Raw genomic sequence first — 17,399 nt, forward strand, 5'->3', positions numbered from 1 at the left:
ATTCAATTCCTGGTATAATGATGCTTTATGCATTAAGGACTTATTTGTCATTGCACTAAGTTCACTTCACTTTCTCTTTTGTATTGTTATTGTAGGTGTACGTGGAGAGAAATAGAAGATGTTCCAGATTATATGCTACAATAATAGGATTGGAACGTTAAATTCTTAAAGAGATTATAACTATACATCTAGAGGTCTGTGAATATAATTTGATTTAGTTTCACTCAAAGTAATAGTGCGAACAGAGGTCTTGGCATTTTTCGGTGCGTGAAATTTATCAACTTTACTGTTTATCATCCAAAAATAATCATGTTCAGTTTTAGGGGACACATCCTCGTTCATAGCTTCCAAGAGTCTTTTTCTATCCTTTTGGTTAGTCGTTACACACAAAATAATATGCATTTTTTTGGTGTTTGCAAAGAACAATATACACTTTTTAATTAACAAAACATACATGTTAGACACCAAAACATACTCTATATTTACAACACATATATCTATCTAGATAGGATATTCTATTTTCGTTCAAGAAGTACTCTACATATATATCTTAATATCTAAAACTTGGTTTAAATGATAACACGTAAATTTGTAAAAAAAAAAAATTAAAACTAAACTTAAAACAGAGAAATGAGAGGAAGTAACAAAGAAATACAAACAAGAGAGATTTACCTAAATTTCACCTCAATGTTAAATGAGATGGCAAATGTGGTCGGTGACAAAGAACGAAATTGGAGTCGGCAACATGGTAAAGTGGCTGCATATAGTTTTCGGCAGTGGCAGCGGCAAGTTTTGTGGATAGCTGAGTCTAAGCGATTTTGTTTAGATCTTAAAAAAGGTGAAAATATATATGTATTTATAATTTAGTGATTTTTAAGGTAAATACTAACGAGATATGAGTTTTCCGCTAATTTTTGTCAAAAAAATATTTTATTATATAAACATTAGTTCTCAAAGTTAGTAACTCATCAGATCGTGACATGTGTCAGTTTTAACGATCAGAGATCAAAGTTAAAAAATCACCAGATCATGACACATATCAATTTTAACGATTAAATATCAAACCAGATCGTGACACGTGTTAGTTTTACCAATTAAATATCAAACCAGATCGTGACACGTATCAATTTTAACGATTAAATATCAAACCAGATTGTGACACCTGTCAGTTAACGATCAGAGATCAATTTTGTAGATCTATTGTGTGGGTCTTTGATTCGTGCAGATTTTTCAATGGAAGCTATCAGATGCAATGAAATGAAATCGAAGTATATAATGTCTGCTAATTTAATCGAAGATGGAGACACTGATGGAGGTTCTAAAAGTGATTCTACAGTTAGTAGTATTATAAGTTTGGAAGATAAGTTGATGGTTGATGTTTCTGGTCAAAATTTAAAGTTTTCTTTTCTGAATAATATTGATGATTCCGGTATTGAAACAAGAGCTGCTTGATCGAATATTTGAGAAGCGTTTTCAAATTTGGGAAGTTGAAACGGTATACCATTTTAAAATTGGTTTCTAACCGGATTTATGTGGTTTTCTATCGGATTAGGTTTGTAAACCGTTTAAACCAGGTATATGGAGAAATATATGAGAACTTTTGATTCGGATAAAAATAAGTTGAGAATTTATGATTCGAGAATATTTGAGACGAGGTCATAACTTTAAGTTTTTTTTTGGTACAATTGGATACTTCTGAAGAGTAAATAGGTCGTTGATCCTTAACATGATTATGACATATGTCATGTTTTTTATTGTATATAAAGTTTCTATTTTGTATATCTGAATTATCTAAGACTTATATATACCATCATGATTATAATTTCAAATTTTTATTTTTATTATATTATATTAATTTTTTTTCAATTTCTCAACTTTTATTGGTTAGTCATAAAATCATTGTAATCGAGTAGATAATTTTCACCAGTTGTTCATCCAATATCTTTGGAGTAAAAAAAAACTTCATGGTTAAAAAAATTGTGTCACAAAACAAATTTAGTAATTATAAGAACTATAATTATGCCAAAATGAAAGTAAAGCAACATAAAATTTGTTTAATTTATTTAGAAGACATTTTATAGGTGATGATAAAGAGCATACTTTAACAATAAAATAATTTTGGGTGTAAAAACATATTTTTAATGGTAAAACATATAGTAAAATTGTCCGTGATTACTTATTAGATGTTGATTTGATGAATTTGTTGCATGTAAGATATTTTGTGAATAAGTTGTGAAACGTTTTGGAAATTTGACAATAATATTATTTGTAATGATGAGTATTTGGCAAAAGTTTTAGTGGGATATAATTTAGCTTTAAATTATTGTAATAATTGTTATAATATACGAAAAATATATAAATATAAATAAATGTATGTAGGTAAATACAACTATTCTCTAACTTAAATTATTTATATATTTATTTTAGGAAATAATTTTTTTATATATTTTTAAAAAATTATTTAAGGTTTACGATCTATTTTTTTCATCAATTTTTAAACCCGCACATCGTGCGGGACCTTATCTAGTCATACATAAACTTTTCACTTATTAATTATTTTTATTTTAGCGTTTCTTGATAGGATATTTGCAAAATTATTTTTTTTCTATACTTTTTTACAAAAATACTTTTTTCAATACCTTTTTACAAAAATACTTCATTTTGTAACTAAAATCTTAAGTTTAAGTTTTAGCCAATGAATACTTTTTACCAAAAAAATTGGGAGATCTTTAATAAATTCGAAAACCCATGACCAACTCCTTTGCCGAAGATCTAGCAAGTCTTTTTTTTTTTTTTTTGTCGTAATGTAGCAAATCAATCTGCCTTCATTCCAGGGAGACTGATTACAGACAACATATTAATTGCGCATGAGCTTATACATTCTCTCCACACAAAGAAGCTAGTTCAACCTTTTATTGCTGCAATACTAGACATTAGTAAAGCTTTTGACAAGGTTGAATGGCCCTTTATTGAAGCAGTAATGAAGCACATGGGCTTTTCTGAGATTTTGAGCTTATTGAAGCAGTAATGAAGCACATAGGCTTTTCTGAGATTTGGAGCAAGTGGATTATGAAGTGCATCACCACAGTATCTTATTCAGTGCTTATCAATGGACAACCAGTTGGCCAAATTAAGCCTCACAGAGGAATCCGTCAAGGTGACCCTATTTCACCTTACATATATTTATTATGCACAGAAGCTTTGTCAGCTCTAATTCAAGATAATATTCAGTTGAAAAAGCTTCATGGCTTCAAAGCAAGTAGAAATGGTCCTGCAATTTCCCATTTACTTTTTGCAGATGATTCGCTACTATTCTGCAGGGCATCAATAGAAGAATGCACAGCCCTCCTAAATGTTCTTCAGCAATATGAACAAGCTTCAGGACGGAGCGTCAATTTTCAAAAGTCTGCTATTACGTTTGGCAAAGGTATTGATCCAGTAAGTAGAAAAAATATTAGCAGTCTTTTGAAAATTCATAAGACAGAAGGATTTGGAAGATACCTTGGTCTACCTGAATTTGTTGGAAGGAATAAAGCAAATGCTTTTTCGTATCTAGCACAACGTATTGATCAAAAAATAGATAGTTGGTATACTAAACTTCTATCCTCTGCAGGAAAAGAAGTGCTTCTAAAATCAGTAATTACAACAATTCCTTCTTATAGCATGTCATGCTTTCTCCTTCCTTCAAAGATAATCAATCAAATCACAAGAGCGATGAGACATTTTTTGTGGTCAAACACAAAAGATAAGCACAAAATACCTTGGTTAGCATGGAGTAAGATAACTGACCCAAAGGATATTGGAGGTTTGGCAATTAGAGATCTTAAGGATTTCAATTTAGCTCTTCTTGCTAAATAAAGTTGGCGATTTTTACAGCAACCAAATTCTCTTTTTGCAAAGGTTTTTAAAGCCAAATACTTCCCCAAGCAGAATCTTCTCACCTCAACATGCAAAACGACTGCCAGCTATGCTTGGAAAAGCATTTCTCAAGGTATAAACATCATTTCTAAAGGTCTTAAATATATTGTCGGTAATGGGGAGCAGATCAATGTTTGGCAGGATCAGTGGCTACCTCTTAACCCACTAAGACCTGCTCGAGGACCTGGAGCATCTATTTACCCCAATCTCAAAGTTAGTGACCTGCTATCTCATGGATATTGGAATGAAACTCTTCTCAATAGCATCATTCATCCTGAGGATATCCCGCATATAAAGAAGATTCGACCATCTATAACAAGTTTGAATGATATGTTTACGTGGATTCATACTAAAAATGGTGTATATTCGGTAAAAACTGGGTATCATATTCAACGACAACTTTCCTCTGCACATTCATATAATATCACTTCCGGGAAACCCTTTAGAAAACTCTGGAAACAAAGTATGCCTCAGAAAATCAAGCATTTTTAGTGGCGATGTCTTCATAATGCGATACCAACTGCAAAGAATTTAAGAAGGAGAAGGTTGTTGAAGGATGATACATGTCAAAGATGTGGTGAAGCTCCAGAGAATATTAACCATCTACTCTTTCATTGTCGCATCAGCAAGGAGATATGGGATCTCACCACTAATTTCTATGGTATAAGTTCATCTTTCTCTTTTACCTCTGTTGATAAGAACATAGAGCTATTGCTGAGTCTCAATAAAAACCAAGGAAAGGAAGCAAGTTTATTCCCTTTCATTGGTTGGCGTATCTGGAAAATGCGAAATGACTTCATATTCAGTAACAAAAAATGGTCCATACCAGATACCATTAATAAAGCTATTCTCGACTTTCAACAATGGAAAGAGAGCTGTGAAGTAAACAAAGAGATTCCAAAGAAGCAGCAACCCACTGCAACGAATGCATCAATCAGTTCTATTATTCAACAAGCTAAGGAATATAGCTGCTTTGTTGATGGTTCATGGAGCTCTCCAAATGATTGTGCAGGGATTGGCTGGGTTTTATACAACAGGAAAGAGCAAGTTGTCCTTAGAGGCATGGCATCTATCCGTCCTATGAGTTCCCCTGTTGAAGTTGAAGCTGAAGCATTAAAGATGGCGACTCATCATATTAACAGGTTGGGCTATGGCAATGTTACGTTCTGTGGGGATGCGGAGATCCTATATCAGCAACTATCCCATTTTTCCAGTGGTAGCCATTGTTATCATCAAGCAAACCAAACTCTATTGGCGACCTACTTAAAAGATATTGAGAACATTGCCCGCTCATATGAATCTATAAAGTTTGTTAAAATTCCACGTTCTGTTAATGTTGTAGCCGATGATCTAGCAAAAAGTGCTAGAATAAACCAAACAAGCTTTGTAATATCATGGTACATGTAATTTGATGTTTGTGGAATTGAAAGTTATATTGCCGACAAAAAAAAAAAAAAGTAAGCTTTGGATTGTAGTGAACTTTTTAGAGACGGGAGGAATTAAAATGTCGCCAGATGGTAAGCAGGGAGGGTTGCACATGGCTCACCGAGACTCTCAAGTTTTAAAAAGCCTTGGTGAATGGAGGAGCATTATGAGCAAGTACAGTTAAAAGGTTTATTAGTTATGGTCTTTTTGCTCTTTTGGCTTCTCCGATTCCAAAAGAATAGACTACGAACGTTTTTTGTTTTTTTTTTTTATCTTTCACTGTTTTTCTCTTTTCTTGTTTTGTAGTTTGTACTACAACATGTATTTCTAGTAAGAAAGTGTTAATATATTTTGAAAGATAAACACAGAAGACTGAACTGACGGTTTCATTTTAAATTGAAAAACTGTCTGAAAACAATTAATATGACTGATCAAAGGTTATAAGACCAGTACTTTAATAGCAATTTTTAAATAACTGGATCAGAAAATTCTCACGTTAGTAGATCGATTCGATGATCCGACTATGAATTTAGTTTTTAATTTAGTACGTTTAAATATTTTAGAAAGTAAATTTTTTTTTTAATGATAAACTCAATAGTTTATTATTATATATACTCAGAAAGAAGTGTTTGTTTAAACCAATAATGCATTTTGTTAAATATTTTGTAGTCTTCCAACAAAATGGCCCTTTTCATAAATTTGATGATTTCCATTAGTAAAAAGTTTTTAACTTTTTAAAAAGTAAATTAGCTATATAATTAATTAATATGTTAGAAATATAACTTTGAAAAATAAAATAAAAATTAATCTTTAGGCATGAGTGATATATATCATAAAATTAATAGCAATATTATAGAATAATTGAATTTTGCTAGCGAATAATTGAAAGTCTAGTTTCAAATAGATTTTTAGCTTTTTAGCGTTTTACATTTTTTCTACAAATTTGTTATCATGTTTAGCTAACCCACTATAAATTTTAGTTATTCCTTATTTTGCTATATATCTGATATACGAAATATAGCCCCATTACAGTATTTTATTTTATTTTGTATTGTTTGCAATATTCAAACAAAAAATTATCTAGTTTAATGTAGGGTGATTTATCTCGAGATTCCAAAATTTCGTTAATGAGGAGGACTAGTTATGGATTGAGCTGTTGCTCCTGATTAAATCTCGATGCAAAATATAATAGTTTATCTGTTTATGCTCAATCTTCTTCCTATAAATCACCTATTTAAACCCTTTCACGTTTGATTATTTGAAGTACATTTACGTATTAAACTTTTTTGGAGTCCTCTCTCCTTATTATACCCACTATTTCCTAGTGGAGTCTCTTAAGTCTAGTAGAACATTAACCTCTTTTGGGTTTTTTTTTTTTCGTTCTTCCAGATTTATACATCAACTCATATTTAGTTCTCTAGGGTTTTTGTTTTGTTTTTGAAAAGTGTTTTAATCAAGCAACATCTTTTCTCAATCTTTTTCTTGTTTTGAATCTGAGTGTTATAAAATGGTTGAACTCTTGTTTCTTCTATCTTTTTTGGTGGAGCTACAAAGTAACTGCTTTCATATGAATCTTGAGAGCATAAAAATGAAAGAAGGGGTGAGTTTTATTTCATTGCTTTTTAAGAGACCAGTTTCATGGTTGTCTTTTCTTGCCCCACTACTTCTTCACATCGTAGGACTTCGCTTCTCGCAAATCCTAGCTACCTCAGCTGCTTTGTTCTTGTCATCTTTCTTCTTCCCTCTCACAATCCAAAAACCAAACTCCAAGGTTCAAGATCTTAGTCAACACGATCAGCACTCTCTAGGAGAGAGTGAAGTATCTACGACGACCACTGATGATACTGTCAAAAATAATGACGAAGAAGACGGAACAATCCCTGATGAGGAAAGCCTCATAGAGCTCTCCTTACCTAGTGGTCACTACGTTGGCCACCACTACAGTACTATGATTGGACAACAAGATCAAAAGGTCATGTACAACAACATCCCAGATTTCAGGCTTATCCAACTATCAGCCGAGTATGAAGACGATAATCTGATCGAAATCGACATTTCCATCGGATCCATCAAGTGTTCAAGGTTCCAGATCAAAGCCTGATACATCTTTCATATATTTTCTATCACTATATAAAGCTATTAAAATATCGGATGTATAGTAATATTAATTGCGGTTTATTTTTGCACGTCACAAGTGCTCATGTGTTTTTTTTTTGTTCTAGATCTCTCCATTCATGGGGGTTTTCTATTGTTATAAATTATTAGCTACAATACTTTTCCAACGTTTTAGAATTTCTCCTATCTTCCTTACCACATTTTATGCCTTTTTACTACTGATTGTTTTGAAGATATTGCGTTATTAATTTGCATCACACTTTCGCCACTATCTTACAAAGCAGAACTGCATCAGTTGAACCAAAGCTCTGTGTATTGAACGGCCTCAGTGGAACGATAAAAATAATGGCAAGTTTGTTATGGCCGATCTCGGTGAATGAAATCCCTATCTGGTTACAAGATATAGAAGTGATACCACTCCAAGTCAAAGACTAAATCAGATATATAAAAAGCATAGTGATACAGGTTCATAATTTGAACTATGAATCAGATTTGAAGTTTCGAACAAAAGAGTTTGTGTATCCTAAGTCCCATCAAAGCGGGAGTTATGTAGTAGATAAATTGAAAACGATCAAACAAAATCACCATTGGCCAACACCAAAATGAATAATGATTAAAAACTTAACCATACTGATTGCCAGAAGATCAGTTTGTACTTCTGGATTCAGTTGGAGAGAGGGTAAGAATTTGTCAACCTAACTTTTAAAGGTCGCACTTCGGTTCCCGGATGCCGGAAAGGCTTGACGACGTTTTCCTTGACCAAACTCTGACTGCTCCGGACCAGACCCCTTCTTTTTCTGACCTGCTCCAGCTTCTTTTTTTCCTTGTCTGCCCTTTTGCCCTTCCCCAAATTTCAACTCTTTCCTTGCTGCTTCATAATCAAACGGCTCTATGTTTATAAACTCGGTCTGCTTTTGGGCCTTGTTGCTCTTTTTCATGGAGTTAAAGCACTTCTGAAAGTTTGTGGACAACTCCGAGAGAGACATTGGTTCATCTTCAGTCTCAACTTTTTTCGCATCACCATCATCATTTTCTAATAGTATAATATCACCAGTCTCGGAACTAGATACTTCAGACACTGAAACTCTACCCGAAGTACCAACAATTTCTGAGGCTTCTTCTGAATCATCTTTCAACTTTGCCACACCATCTTCCTTGGGAACAGAGGCTGGCATAGTAGTGGACACCTCTTCAGGCTTCCCATGAAGCTTCGATGTTCCAGTAGCTGACCTTGACTCGGGAAGTTTTTCTGTAAACGAAGGGAATGACAGGTTTACAGATGATCTTATCTGGTCGAGCTTCACATCTTCCTTCACCTGTAAACATATTCATCAATCATTCTGCAACCAAAAGCAGCTATAGAGTTTTCAAATAAATAAACTCACCTTCTCATCAGTTCGAAATTTCTTCTTCGATGCTGCACTTCCCAGCAATGCTCCTAAACCACTGCTTGGTTTCTTAGAGATCCGAACAGCCGCAGAAACCTGATAATTGACAGACATGTCTTTGAAAGACTAGCATGGATAATAAAGAGCACCAACGAAAAGAAATAACTAGTAGTCACCTTAGCAGAACCAAACAAGCCGGTGCCTAAATCTCTCCCTTCACTAGTACTTGCTGCAACCGTATTTAGGCCTCTGGTACTTTCAACTTGCAAAGAATTATCTTTCAAACTTGGAGAAGCTACATCTCCTGTGTAAACGTCTTTCTTCTCAATAATAGGTTCAATATTCTTATCCATTACCTACAATCAAAGAAGGCCATAGTTAAAACAGACATGAAGAATACAGGAAAACAGTAGAAACCAAAAAGCAGCACGTGCACTTTGAGTCTGAGCTATTGGTGAGGTTTCAGAACTAAAAATTTGGATTCACATTTATCCCTTGACATTTTTCCAACTCTATGCTATGGCTTTCTTTGCAGGTGAGTAGCAGAGGATTTCAATACACTAATCGGCTTTCAACTAGCTTATACACCTCAACAGAAAGCTTAACAGTTATAACTAAAAATAAACAGAAAGAGACAAGAAAATAAATCAATAGTGATATCTTACAGTTCCAGGAGACGCATCTTTTAAAGATAGAGCAGCAGACTCAAATGCAGCATAATTTTGCACCGACTGCCTGATGACACTGACCACCGAATCAACATTCCGCTCGATATAAGGATGCTTTGTTTTCAACATCCGACGCAATTTTCCAACACTAAGAGGCATCTCCTTGGCTATTAGGATAACAACATTAGAGCAAGTTAGCCATTGCCAAATAAATCCACTCTCTGGCAGATGGCAAAATTGAACTCTCAGCTATATACCTATATCAAGGAGAACTTTGTTTGGTAACACATAACCAGTGCTCTCGTCCTCTGCACGTGCAATGAAATCCCGCCATTCACAGAGCCCCTAAAAGAAAGAAGATTCTAAGTTAGCTTTATATAGTATAAGAAAAAGGAGAGTACGTATGCATAATTCATTACATCACATGAGAACATCGTACTGCAACAATGGCAAGTTGAGCTGCTTTGAAGCCGGCTGCTTGAAGCCTACCACAAAATGCCAGGATAGTAAATATAATACTGGTTTACATATCTTAGCTTAAGAAAAGCCAGCTTATGAAACATCAAAACAAACGCATACAGTTTTTCTGCTAAAACAAAACAAAACTCAAGTATGTTGATTCTCTCAAGAAAATATAACAAACCCATAGACATGAAGATATGAATTCTCGGTCAATAGCTCTTTCTCATATAGTTGTGTGCACACATCATAACTCCGTTTGTAGACCTGTAAGAAACAGCAAGACAATATAGTTGAAAATATTGAAGAAGAAAGAGCATATTCTTCCTAGGCTATACATCCACTGGATTTAACTAATCTAGACAAGCAAAGACGTTAATGAGTCAATGGAGTTATCACCAATTATAGACAAATGTGAATACCAATAACCATAGCGAGTTCCCAAAATGTGGTCGGGAGATTTTGGACTGTGGTTACAAAAAAAAGAATTTAGCCAGAGAGCTATTTTATGCATGACAGATAACATTGAAAGTTCTCTTAAAAGTATAAGACTGTTGCATAACAAAAATAACCTAGATGAGGCACGTAGTATACCATAAGAACACTGAAATTCCAATTTGTGTATGCTGTAACACAAATGACCAATTATCTAGAACTGACCAGTTCCTCCCAAAGTCCCTCTAAAAACATAAGAATGTTGTAAATGTGAAGAATCACCTAGGTTAGCAGCTAATATAATAAGAATATTGAAAATCTAATTACCCTACAAGAAAACATAACTCACCAAAATACACCCAACAACTTGACCACACATCATTTTCCACAAACAATAATACTATGCCATCAACTTCTTTAAGCCACACAAATTACTACTTGACCAGTGTGGGAAACTAACAGAAAGATAGTAAAAAGAAAGCTACTTGTCAGCATAATTTGATGATGACTACCTCAAGCAGAGGAGAATCAGTATGCGCGTCATCCTTTGCCATTCTTTGCAGTTCTAGTCTCATTCCATCATATATGTACAAAAGGTAGTGGGTATCTTCTCTTGCATATCTGCAGTGAATAAAAAAATGTGAGCTCAAGTCAACTGATGCCAGAACAGTAAGACACAGGACGGAGAAGATTGACCTTATCATTTCCTCTGGAATGGGTCGTATTCTCCAGTCTGCATTTTGGTATCTACAGCAATAAATAAATAAAAAGTTGAACGACAAGTGAGACACGAGAGTGAAAATAAATCCAGATAGGGCCAGACTAGTACTCACTCTTTATTTGCAGTAACTCCACAAAAATGTTGCAAAAGAAACTCCAGGCTATTTCTCTCCAAATTTAGCACCCTTGAGGCCTGAAAGAATTAAATCTGAATCAGAATGTTCCTACTTACGGAAAAACGGCTAAATAACTAAAATTTCTTTCCAGTAGGTGCTTCTTCGTCACCACAATATGAGATCCAAAGCTTGACCTATTGACTAGTATCTTACAACAGTCAAGACATACCAGAAGTTACTAAAAGTCAGGAGGGTGTTAAAAGCATCTGTTAAAGGACAACTAAAACCATCGATGGCGTTATCCCTTTGATGGTATAGTTAACCAAAACCATTCTGAAAATAGTTTCTTAGTTCAGGGTACTTTTTGTAATGGAGGAAAATTCTAGTTTTCCATGACCAACCCATAGAGGAAAAAAAAGGAAGAACGCTGGATACCCAGTTCAAATGCCCATACGTTACCATCATTCTTCTCCCATGTAGCAAAAGGTGTATGTTACGGAAAATGGATATACTATGTTTTATAGTAAATATCGCGCAAAAAATAAACAAAAAAGAAGAAACCATTGCTGAAAAAACATCAAACCTGTCCTGTGTCAAAGAGATTGCAGACATATATGCCGAAGTCCCGTTGAAGCCAGATAATATCTCGATCTGCTCCATGCATTACCTAATTACATAAACAGATTTCAGAGTACAGAACATATATTTAGGTCTTTTATAAAGAAGATCAATGTATCAAGGAAAAACCTTTTTCTTTTTAGGGTCTTTGAATATCTCCCTTAGGTAAGGACCAATGTGAATACGAAGCTTAAATGTATCAACTATGTAATCCTCTGTTCTGGTGGAAATTTGCATCAAGCATGTCAATCCTTGAAAAGATCGATACTGATTATGCTCCAGATCAACCTAAACAAAGGAAAACGAAAAACGATAATAAGAGAAGGGAGAGGCATCAGCCTTGGCAACTCACAAATTGAGTTGTTTTTGGCATAATCAATGAAAATTTTTAGATAAGCAACTTTATATTCTCCAAACCAAAATGCTGAAACCCATGGTAGTTTAGTATTATTTTCAAGACGCTCTGTAAAAGTGAATGATCAAGTAACAAGCCATTACATAATAATGATAGAATTCTCAAATTTCTTACTACTTCTATCAAAAGACATTATGGTCAAAAAAATACACTATGCAAACTCTTCAACACTTAAGAAAACCAAAAAAAGAAATTTACCGCAAACTCTTCAACACTACGCAATTTAGCAACTAATTCTTTCAGATCTTTCACATCTTGAACAAACTTGAATGGAGTCTCTTCCAATGAAAGGGGCTTAACAGGTTCCATCTCGTTTACATCTTTGTCAACGAAGTCAATCACTGAAAGTTTCTCCTGCATAGTATTATAAAAGTTTAAGACGAGAAGATAACTGCCAAGAAAAGGCCAAATGCAGACAGCCAAAAATTAAGCATAAGAGAGTTATGAGCATATCTATTCCCAAGCCACAATGTCATCAATACAATACAGTAAGCTTTCAGAGTCTAGAGTCTTAATGAAGCACTTACAAACAAAGATAATGCAAATCAAAATACTACACTAATGGCAGCACAGGGCAGGATTTTTTAAAATAACTTCACTACACTCAAATAAAAACTCTCTCATTCTACACTATACCATCAGCATCCTCCCTAATTAGTGTTGGTTGAGTCAATTTTCATATAAAGTTAACTTTTTCAAAGGCAAATCTAAACAGATGATTCTGAAAACGCAAAACACTAACCAGGGGATGCATAACCCGCTGATCGTCTTCGCTCCGCTCCAACCAAACATGCTCAAACGGTTGATTAGCGTTGTTCACCAAGATATTATACTCCTCTTGAGGCTTCTTTATGGTTGGTACATGGAAAGGAACTTTAGCTTTGCCAGATGAATTCCTCTCCCTCTCAGCCAACTTAACATCAATCATTGAACCACCACCGTTAGTATTCTTAGCCGCCGAGCCAGTAATCACATTACCAACCGGCTTCTTCTTCTTCCCATAAACCATCTGAAACCCATCATCCCCATCGTAAGCCACAGGCCGACCAATTTCCTCTTCTTTCTTCCTAATCCTCTTAAACTCATCAACCGAAACATCAAATCTCTCGATAAATTCATCATTCACGTTACAAAGCCAATCCTCGGCTTCAACTTCATCAACATCGCCAGGGAACTTCATCGATTTCTCCCAAACCTGCTCGGAATCACCGATCGTCTCGAGAGCCGACTGCGAGGTTCCAGCTATCTCATCGATTGGGCGTTTGAACTCATCGAAATTGTAGTAAAAATGGAAATCTCTACTCGCCGGAATCAAACGGGAAGACGATGAGAGTTTCGAGAGAGACTTCGAGAAAGAACCATCGACTAATGCTTCCAGGGACTTTACCTTCCAAGAAAGCGGTGAATCGTCGACGTCCATGTTACCGTCGCTCATTCTCGGCTTGAGAAAGAGAGAGAGATCAATCAGAAGATTGTGATTTTAGGGTATCTCGGCTTGGCTAGGGTTTTAGGAACACCATTGATTGAGAAAAAGTACTGTAGAGCTATTTTAATTAGTATATACACTTAGGGCAATAACGTAATAACCTGGTCTTTGATCTAGATTTTACAATAATTTGGTATTTGATTTAGGGCTGATATCGAAATATGATAACTTTGTAGATCTTTGAGGATATTTTTAATTAGTTAAGAAATCACTAAGCGATAAATAAATAGTAATGTGACATCTACAACTTGTAAATAAAATTTGGACTAAAATCTCTAGTACCCTTTGACTAAAATTGGTATTCTAGTTTCTCCTTTGACCAAAGTCGAATTTATTTAATAATTTTAAAAAATAAAAAAATTGGGTAAAGACTATTAACCCTTAACCTTTTTTCTAAATTACACATCCAACCTACCATAACCACCCATCTCACGTCCCCCACCCATTCAAGGAAAACCACAAAATTCGGACCCTCTTTCTCCACTTTTATTTTTCTTTTGAACCCTAGTCCGAACGAAAACAGTTTCAAAATCGCATTAAGTCAAATTCTTCTTCTCCCTCCAGTGTTAGTACAACTAAGGATAACTCAAGTCTCTAAGTAACTCGAATTCTGTTTTTGTTTTTTTTCAATTTTATGTTGAAATTGGGTACATTGAATTTGTCGATTTTGTGAATGTTGGGTAAGTAGATTAGAATTCGAGTGCAATTGTTAATCGAGTTTGTTTTCTTTTTTTTTTTGTTTGTGGAAGAATCGCAATGGCACGCACAAAGAACCCAAACATTGGACCATCAGATCGAAGAGATACAATTGTAGAAGAAGAAGAGACTCGTGAAGAAGAAGAAGAGACTTGTGAAGAAGAAGACGAGACTTGTGGAGATGATTCCGAAGGTGATTCAGATAAAACTGAGTCAAATGATCGGGATTCGTCGGTATGTATCTAAACTTTGAACAATTAAGTAGAAACTTGGTAACTTAGTAAAACTTGGTATAACTTGGTATAACTAGATGACTTAGTAAAACTTAGTATAACTTATTCGTTTTTTAAAAGCATAACTTAGTAAAACTTGGTATAACTAGATATGTTTGTTTGCAGGAATCTGAGGATGATGTCGAAGTAATGCAACCTCTAAATAGGTACTTCGATTACACCGAGTATATGAAGCCTTTCAAGTTGTCTGGAAAGTGTTATATTTCAAGGCGGTGAACTTATTGGGAAGTCATCTTAAACAAGACGAGTTGGATTGGTTCCTATTGCACCCACAGTTCAAGCATTTCTTTCATATGCCCAAAGACTCCAATCATAAGTTGATGGGTATGTGGATGCTCTTGCTTCGCATGGCGCGTTTGGAAAAGAAAAAAGAATGTTGGTTCATGGTAAACGGTGTACCCATCCGGTATTCTCTCAGAGAAATGGCAATCATTTCTGGGTTATACTGTCATGATTATCCACGTTTCAAGGAAGATTTGGGCAGTTTAACCTTTGTTGGGGAGCACTTTGGGGTTGGATCAAAAATAAAATATGAAGATGTCAAAGCCAAGCCACTATCCATGAGAAGACCTTCTACAGATCGTTTGAAAATGGCAGTATTGTATTTCTTAAGTAGCATCATCATAGGGAAGAAAAAAGGAGGGAAGAAAGCAACCTCTGTGGAGCCTTTATTTCTTAGAATCGTGGATGATCTTGAAGTGTGTAAAACCTTCCCTTGGGGTCGATTGGCGTTTGATGAGAACATGAAAGACATCTTTCATATGATGGGCCACTTTGGTGGAGATGTGGGTACACAGTGGGTGTTTCCTAGTTTCATAATTCCCTTGGAGGTAAATAGATTTTTAAATGTACAACTTGGTATAACTAGAGGTATAACTAGAGGATCGAAATAAGTATTGAATGTTTTTGTTTTGTGTGTAGTTTCTGGCGTTTGAAGCAATTCCTGTTCTAAAGAACAATTTTCGAACAGTTGTTAGTGACGCACATCGTAATTGTCCTCGGATGTGCAAGATGAAGTATAAACCAAGTAAAAAGAAAGGTTTTTCTTTGAATGAAATTTATGACCAACTTGGGACAACTAAGGTTAGAAACCATGATAAAGTGAATTACTTATCATATTCATTATTTTGTATCATTTGAGTTGACTGAAATTGTGTGTTTCTGTATATTTCTTTTTATTCTCAGGAGATTCATAGTATCATAGCTCCAACTACTCGAGAGGTATGCCTTTTAAGTCGTATCATGGATGAAGATAGTGGATGGAATGATGAGGATGATCCAGTTGCTGATGGTTGGAACAAGCGTTTAGTTGAAAAAAGGAAGCCAATATGGTTCGAGGAGCTTTACAACCTAGATATAGCGGCCCGAGTATATGATGCGGATCATGATGATGTGGAGCCTAATGATGTTGATCAGGATGATGTGGATCGTGATGATGTTGATCAAGATGATGTGGATCGTGAAGATGTTGATCAAGATGATGGGAATCCTGTGGATGTGGCTCAAGAGAATTTGTCAAAACTTGCAGCAAGTTTGCTTCAGTTAGAAGATCGGGTGAACAAAGGGTTTAAAGATATCGCTGACAAATTTAATGTCCTTGATGCTAGGGTCAAATCTGTGGAATTATATGTGAAGGATAAGGTACAACCTGAGTTTGAGATTGTACAACTTGGGTCTGAGAAGGAACAGCTTGGATCTGAGAAGGAACAACTTGGGTCTGAGAAGGAACAGCTTGGGTCTGAGAAGGGACAACTTGGGTCTGAGAATGAACAACTTGGCTCTGAGAAGGGATTGCTTGACATTGAAGACCATTATGAGAGTGTTGAGAATGAAGACCATTATCAGGAGAATGCTGATTATGAGCAAATTGAGAAGGAACAACCTACCTTTGAGAATACTGAGAAGGAACAAGCTGAGAAAGAACATGCAGAGAAGGAGAATGTTGAGAAGGACAAAGCTGAGAAGGAACTGGCTAATAAGGAACAAGCTGTTAAAGAACAGGCAGAGAAGGACAAAGCCGAGAAGGAACAAGAGAAGGACAAAGCCGAGAAGGAACAAGCTGCTAAAGAACAGGCGGAGAAGGACAAAGCCGAGAAGGAACAAGAGAAGGACAAAGCCGAGAAGGACAAAGCCGAGAAGGAACTGGTGGAGAAGGAAGAAGATGAGAAAGAACATGCGGAGAAAGAGATAGCCGACAAGGAGAAAGTCGAAAAAGAAAATGCTGGGAAGGAGAAAGCTGAGAAGGCAACTGAGAAGGATGTGGCCCAAGAGGAACATGGTGAAGGAAGCACGAAAGGTCTAGTGAGATACCATGGAAAAAAAAGAACAAGAGAAGAAGAAAAACATGGAGAAGACGTTGCAACAGATGCTCAACTAGGTAAAAAGGTGAAGACTATAAGCAAGAAGGGGAAGGGATCAACCATTGTCATGAGGAGTAGTCCCGTTGTCACAAGGCAGAAGAGTGGCAAAAATTAAGCTGTTTTGAGTCAATTTATCTGAACTCTTTTGTTAAGTACTCGGAATGTTCAACTTGGTACAACTATGTTTTTTTTAGTACAATTTGGTCGGTACAACTATGTTTTTTTAAGTACAACTTGGTCGGAATGTTTAACTATGTTTTATGTTTTGTTTGAGTCATTTTATATGT

At 35.3% G+C, this 17,399-nt stretch overlaps 3 protein-coding genes across 4 annotated transcripts; 2 read left to right on the top strand and 1 right to left on the bottom strand.

Annotated features, from left to right (window-relative positions):
• The first annotated feature begins 6,619 nt into the window (after positions 1-6,619).
• On the top strand, positions 6,620-7,625 carry LOC104732558 (uncharacterized). The gene has a single exon (XM_010452124.3). The coding sequence runs from the start codon at positions 6,851-6,853 to the stop codon at positions 7,442-7,444; it is 594 nt and encodes a 197-aa protein (XP_010450426.2). The 5' UTR covers positions 6,620-6,850; the 3' UTR covers positions 7,445-7,625.
• Positions 7,626-7,903: 278 nt separating this feature from the next.
• On the bottom strand, positions 7,904-13,887 carry LOC104732559 (protein RRP6-like 2). 2 transcript variants are annotated; one of them, XM_087478450.1, is made up of 14 exons: positions 13,020-13,887; positions 12,476-12,631; positions 11,992-12,150; positions 11,828-11,911; positions 11,242-11,321; positions 11,105-11,155; positions 10,921-11,029; positions 10,158-10,240; positions 9,954-9,999; positions 9,772-9,859; positions 9,512-9,681; positions 9,023-9,202; positions 8,844-8,942; positions 7,904-8,774 (listed from the first exon to the last, which is right to left on the bottom strand). In XM_087478450.1, exons 1-14 carry the CDS (start codon positions 13,710-13,712, stop codon positions 8,154-8,156), a joined length of 2,619 nt encoding a protein of 872 aa, XP_087334576.1. In that variant the 5' UTR covers positions 13,713-13,887; the 3' UTR covers positions 7,904-8,153. The 2 variants fall into 2 exon arrangements, with proteins under 2 accessions (XP_087334576.1, XP_087334575.1); XM_087478449.1 differs by lacking the exons at positions 11,242-11,321; positions 11,828-11,911; positions 11,992-12,150; positions 12,476-12,631; positions 13,020-13,887 and having other exon boundaries at positions 11,105-11,173.
• A 976-nt stretch (positions 13,888-14,863) lies between these two features.
• On the top strand, positions 14,864-17,227 carry LOC147931009 (uncharacterized). Its single transcript, XM_087477136.1, has 3 exons — positions 14,864-15,582; positions 15,674-15,835; positions 15,938-17,227. Exons 1-3 carry the CDS (start codon positions 15,046-15,048, stop codon positions 17,225-17,227), a joined length of 1,989 nt encoding a protein of 662 aa, XP_087333262.1. The 5' UTR covers positions 14,864-15,045.
• Positions 17,228-17,399: the final 172 nt, after the last annotated feature.

Source organism: Camelina sativa, chromosome 12, assembly GCF_030686135.1.
Source record: "Camelina sativa cultivar CO46 ecotype springtype chromosome 12, ASM3068613v1".
NCBI lineage: Eukaryota > Viridiplantae > Streptophyta > Magnoliopsida > Brassicales > Brassicaceae > Camelina > Camelina sativa.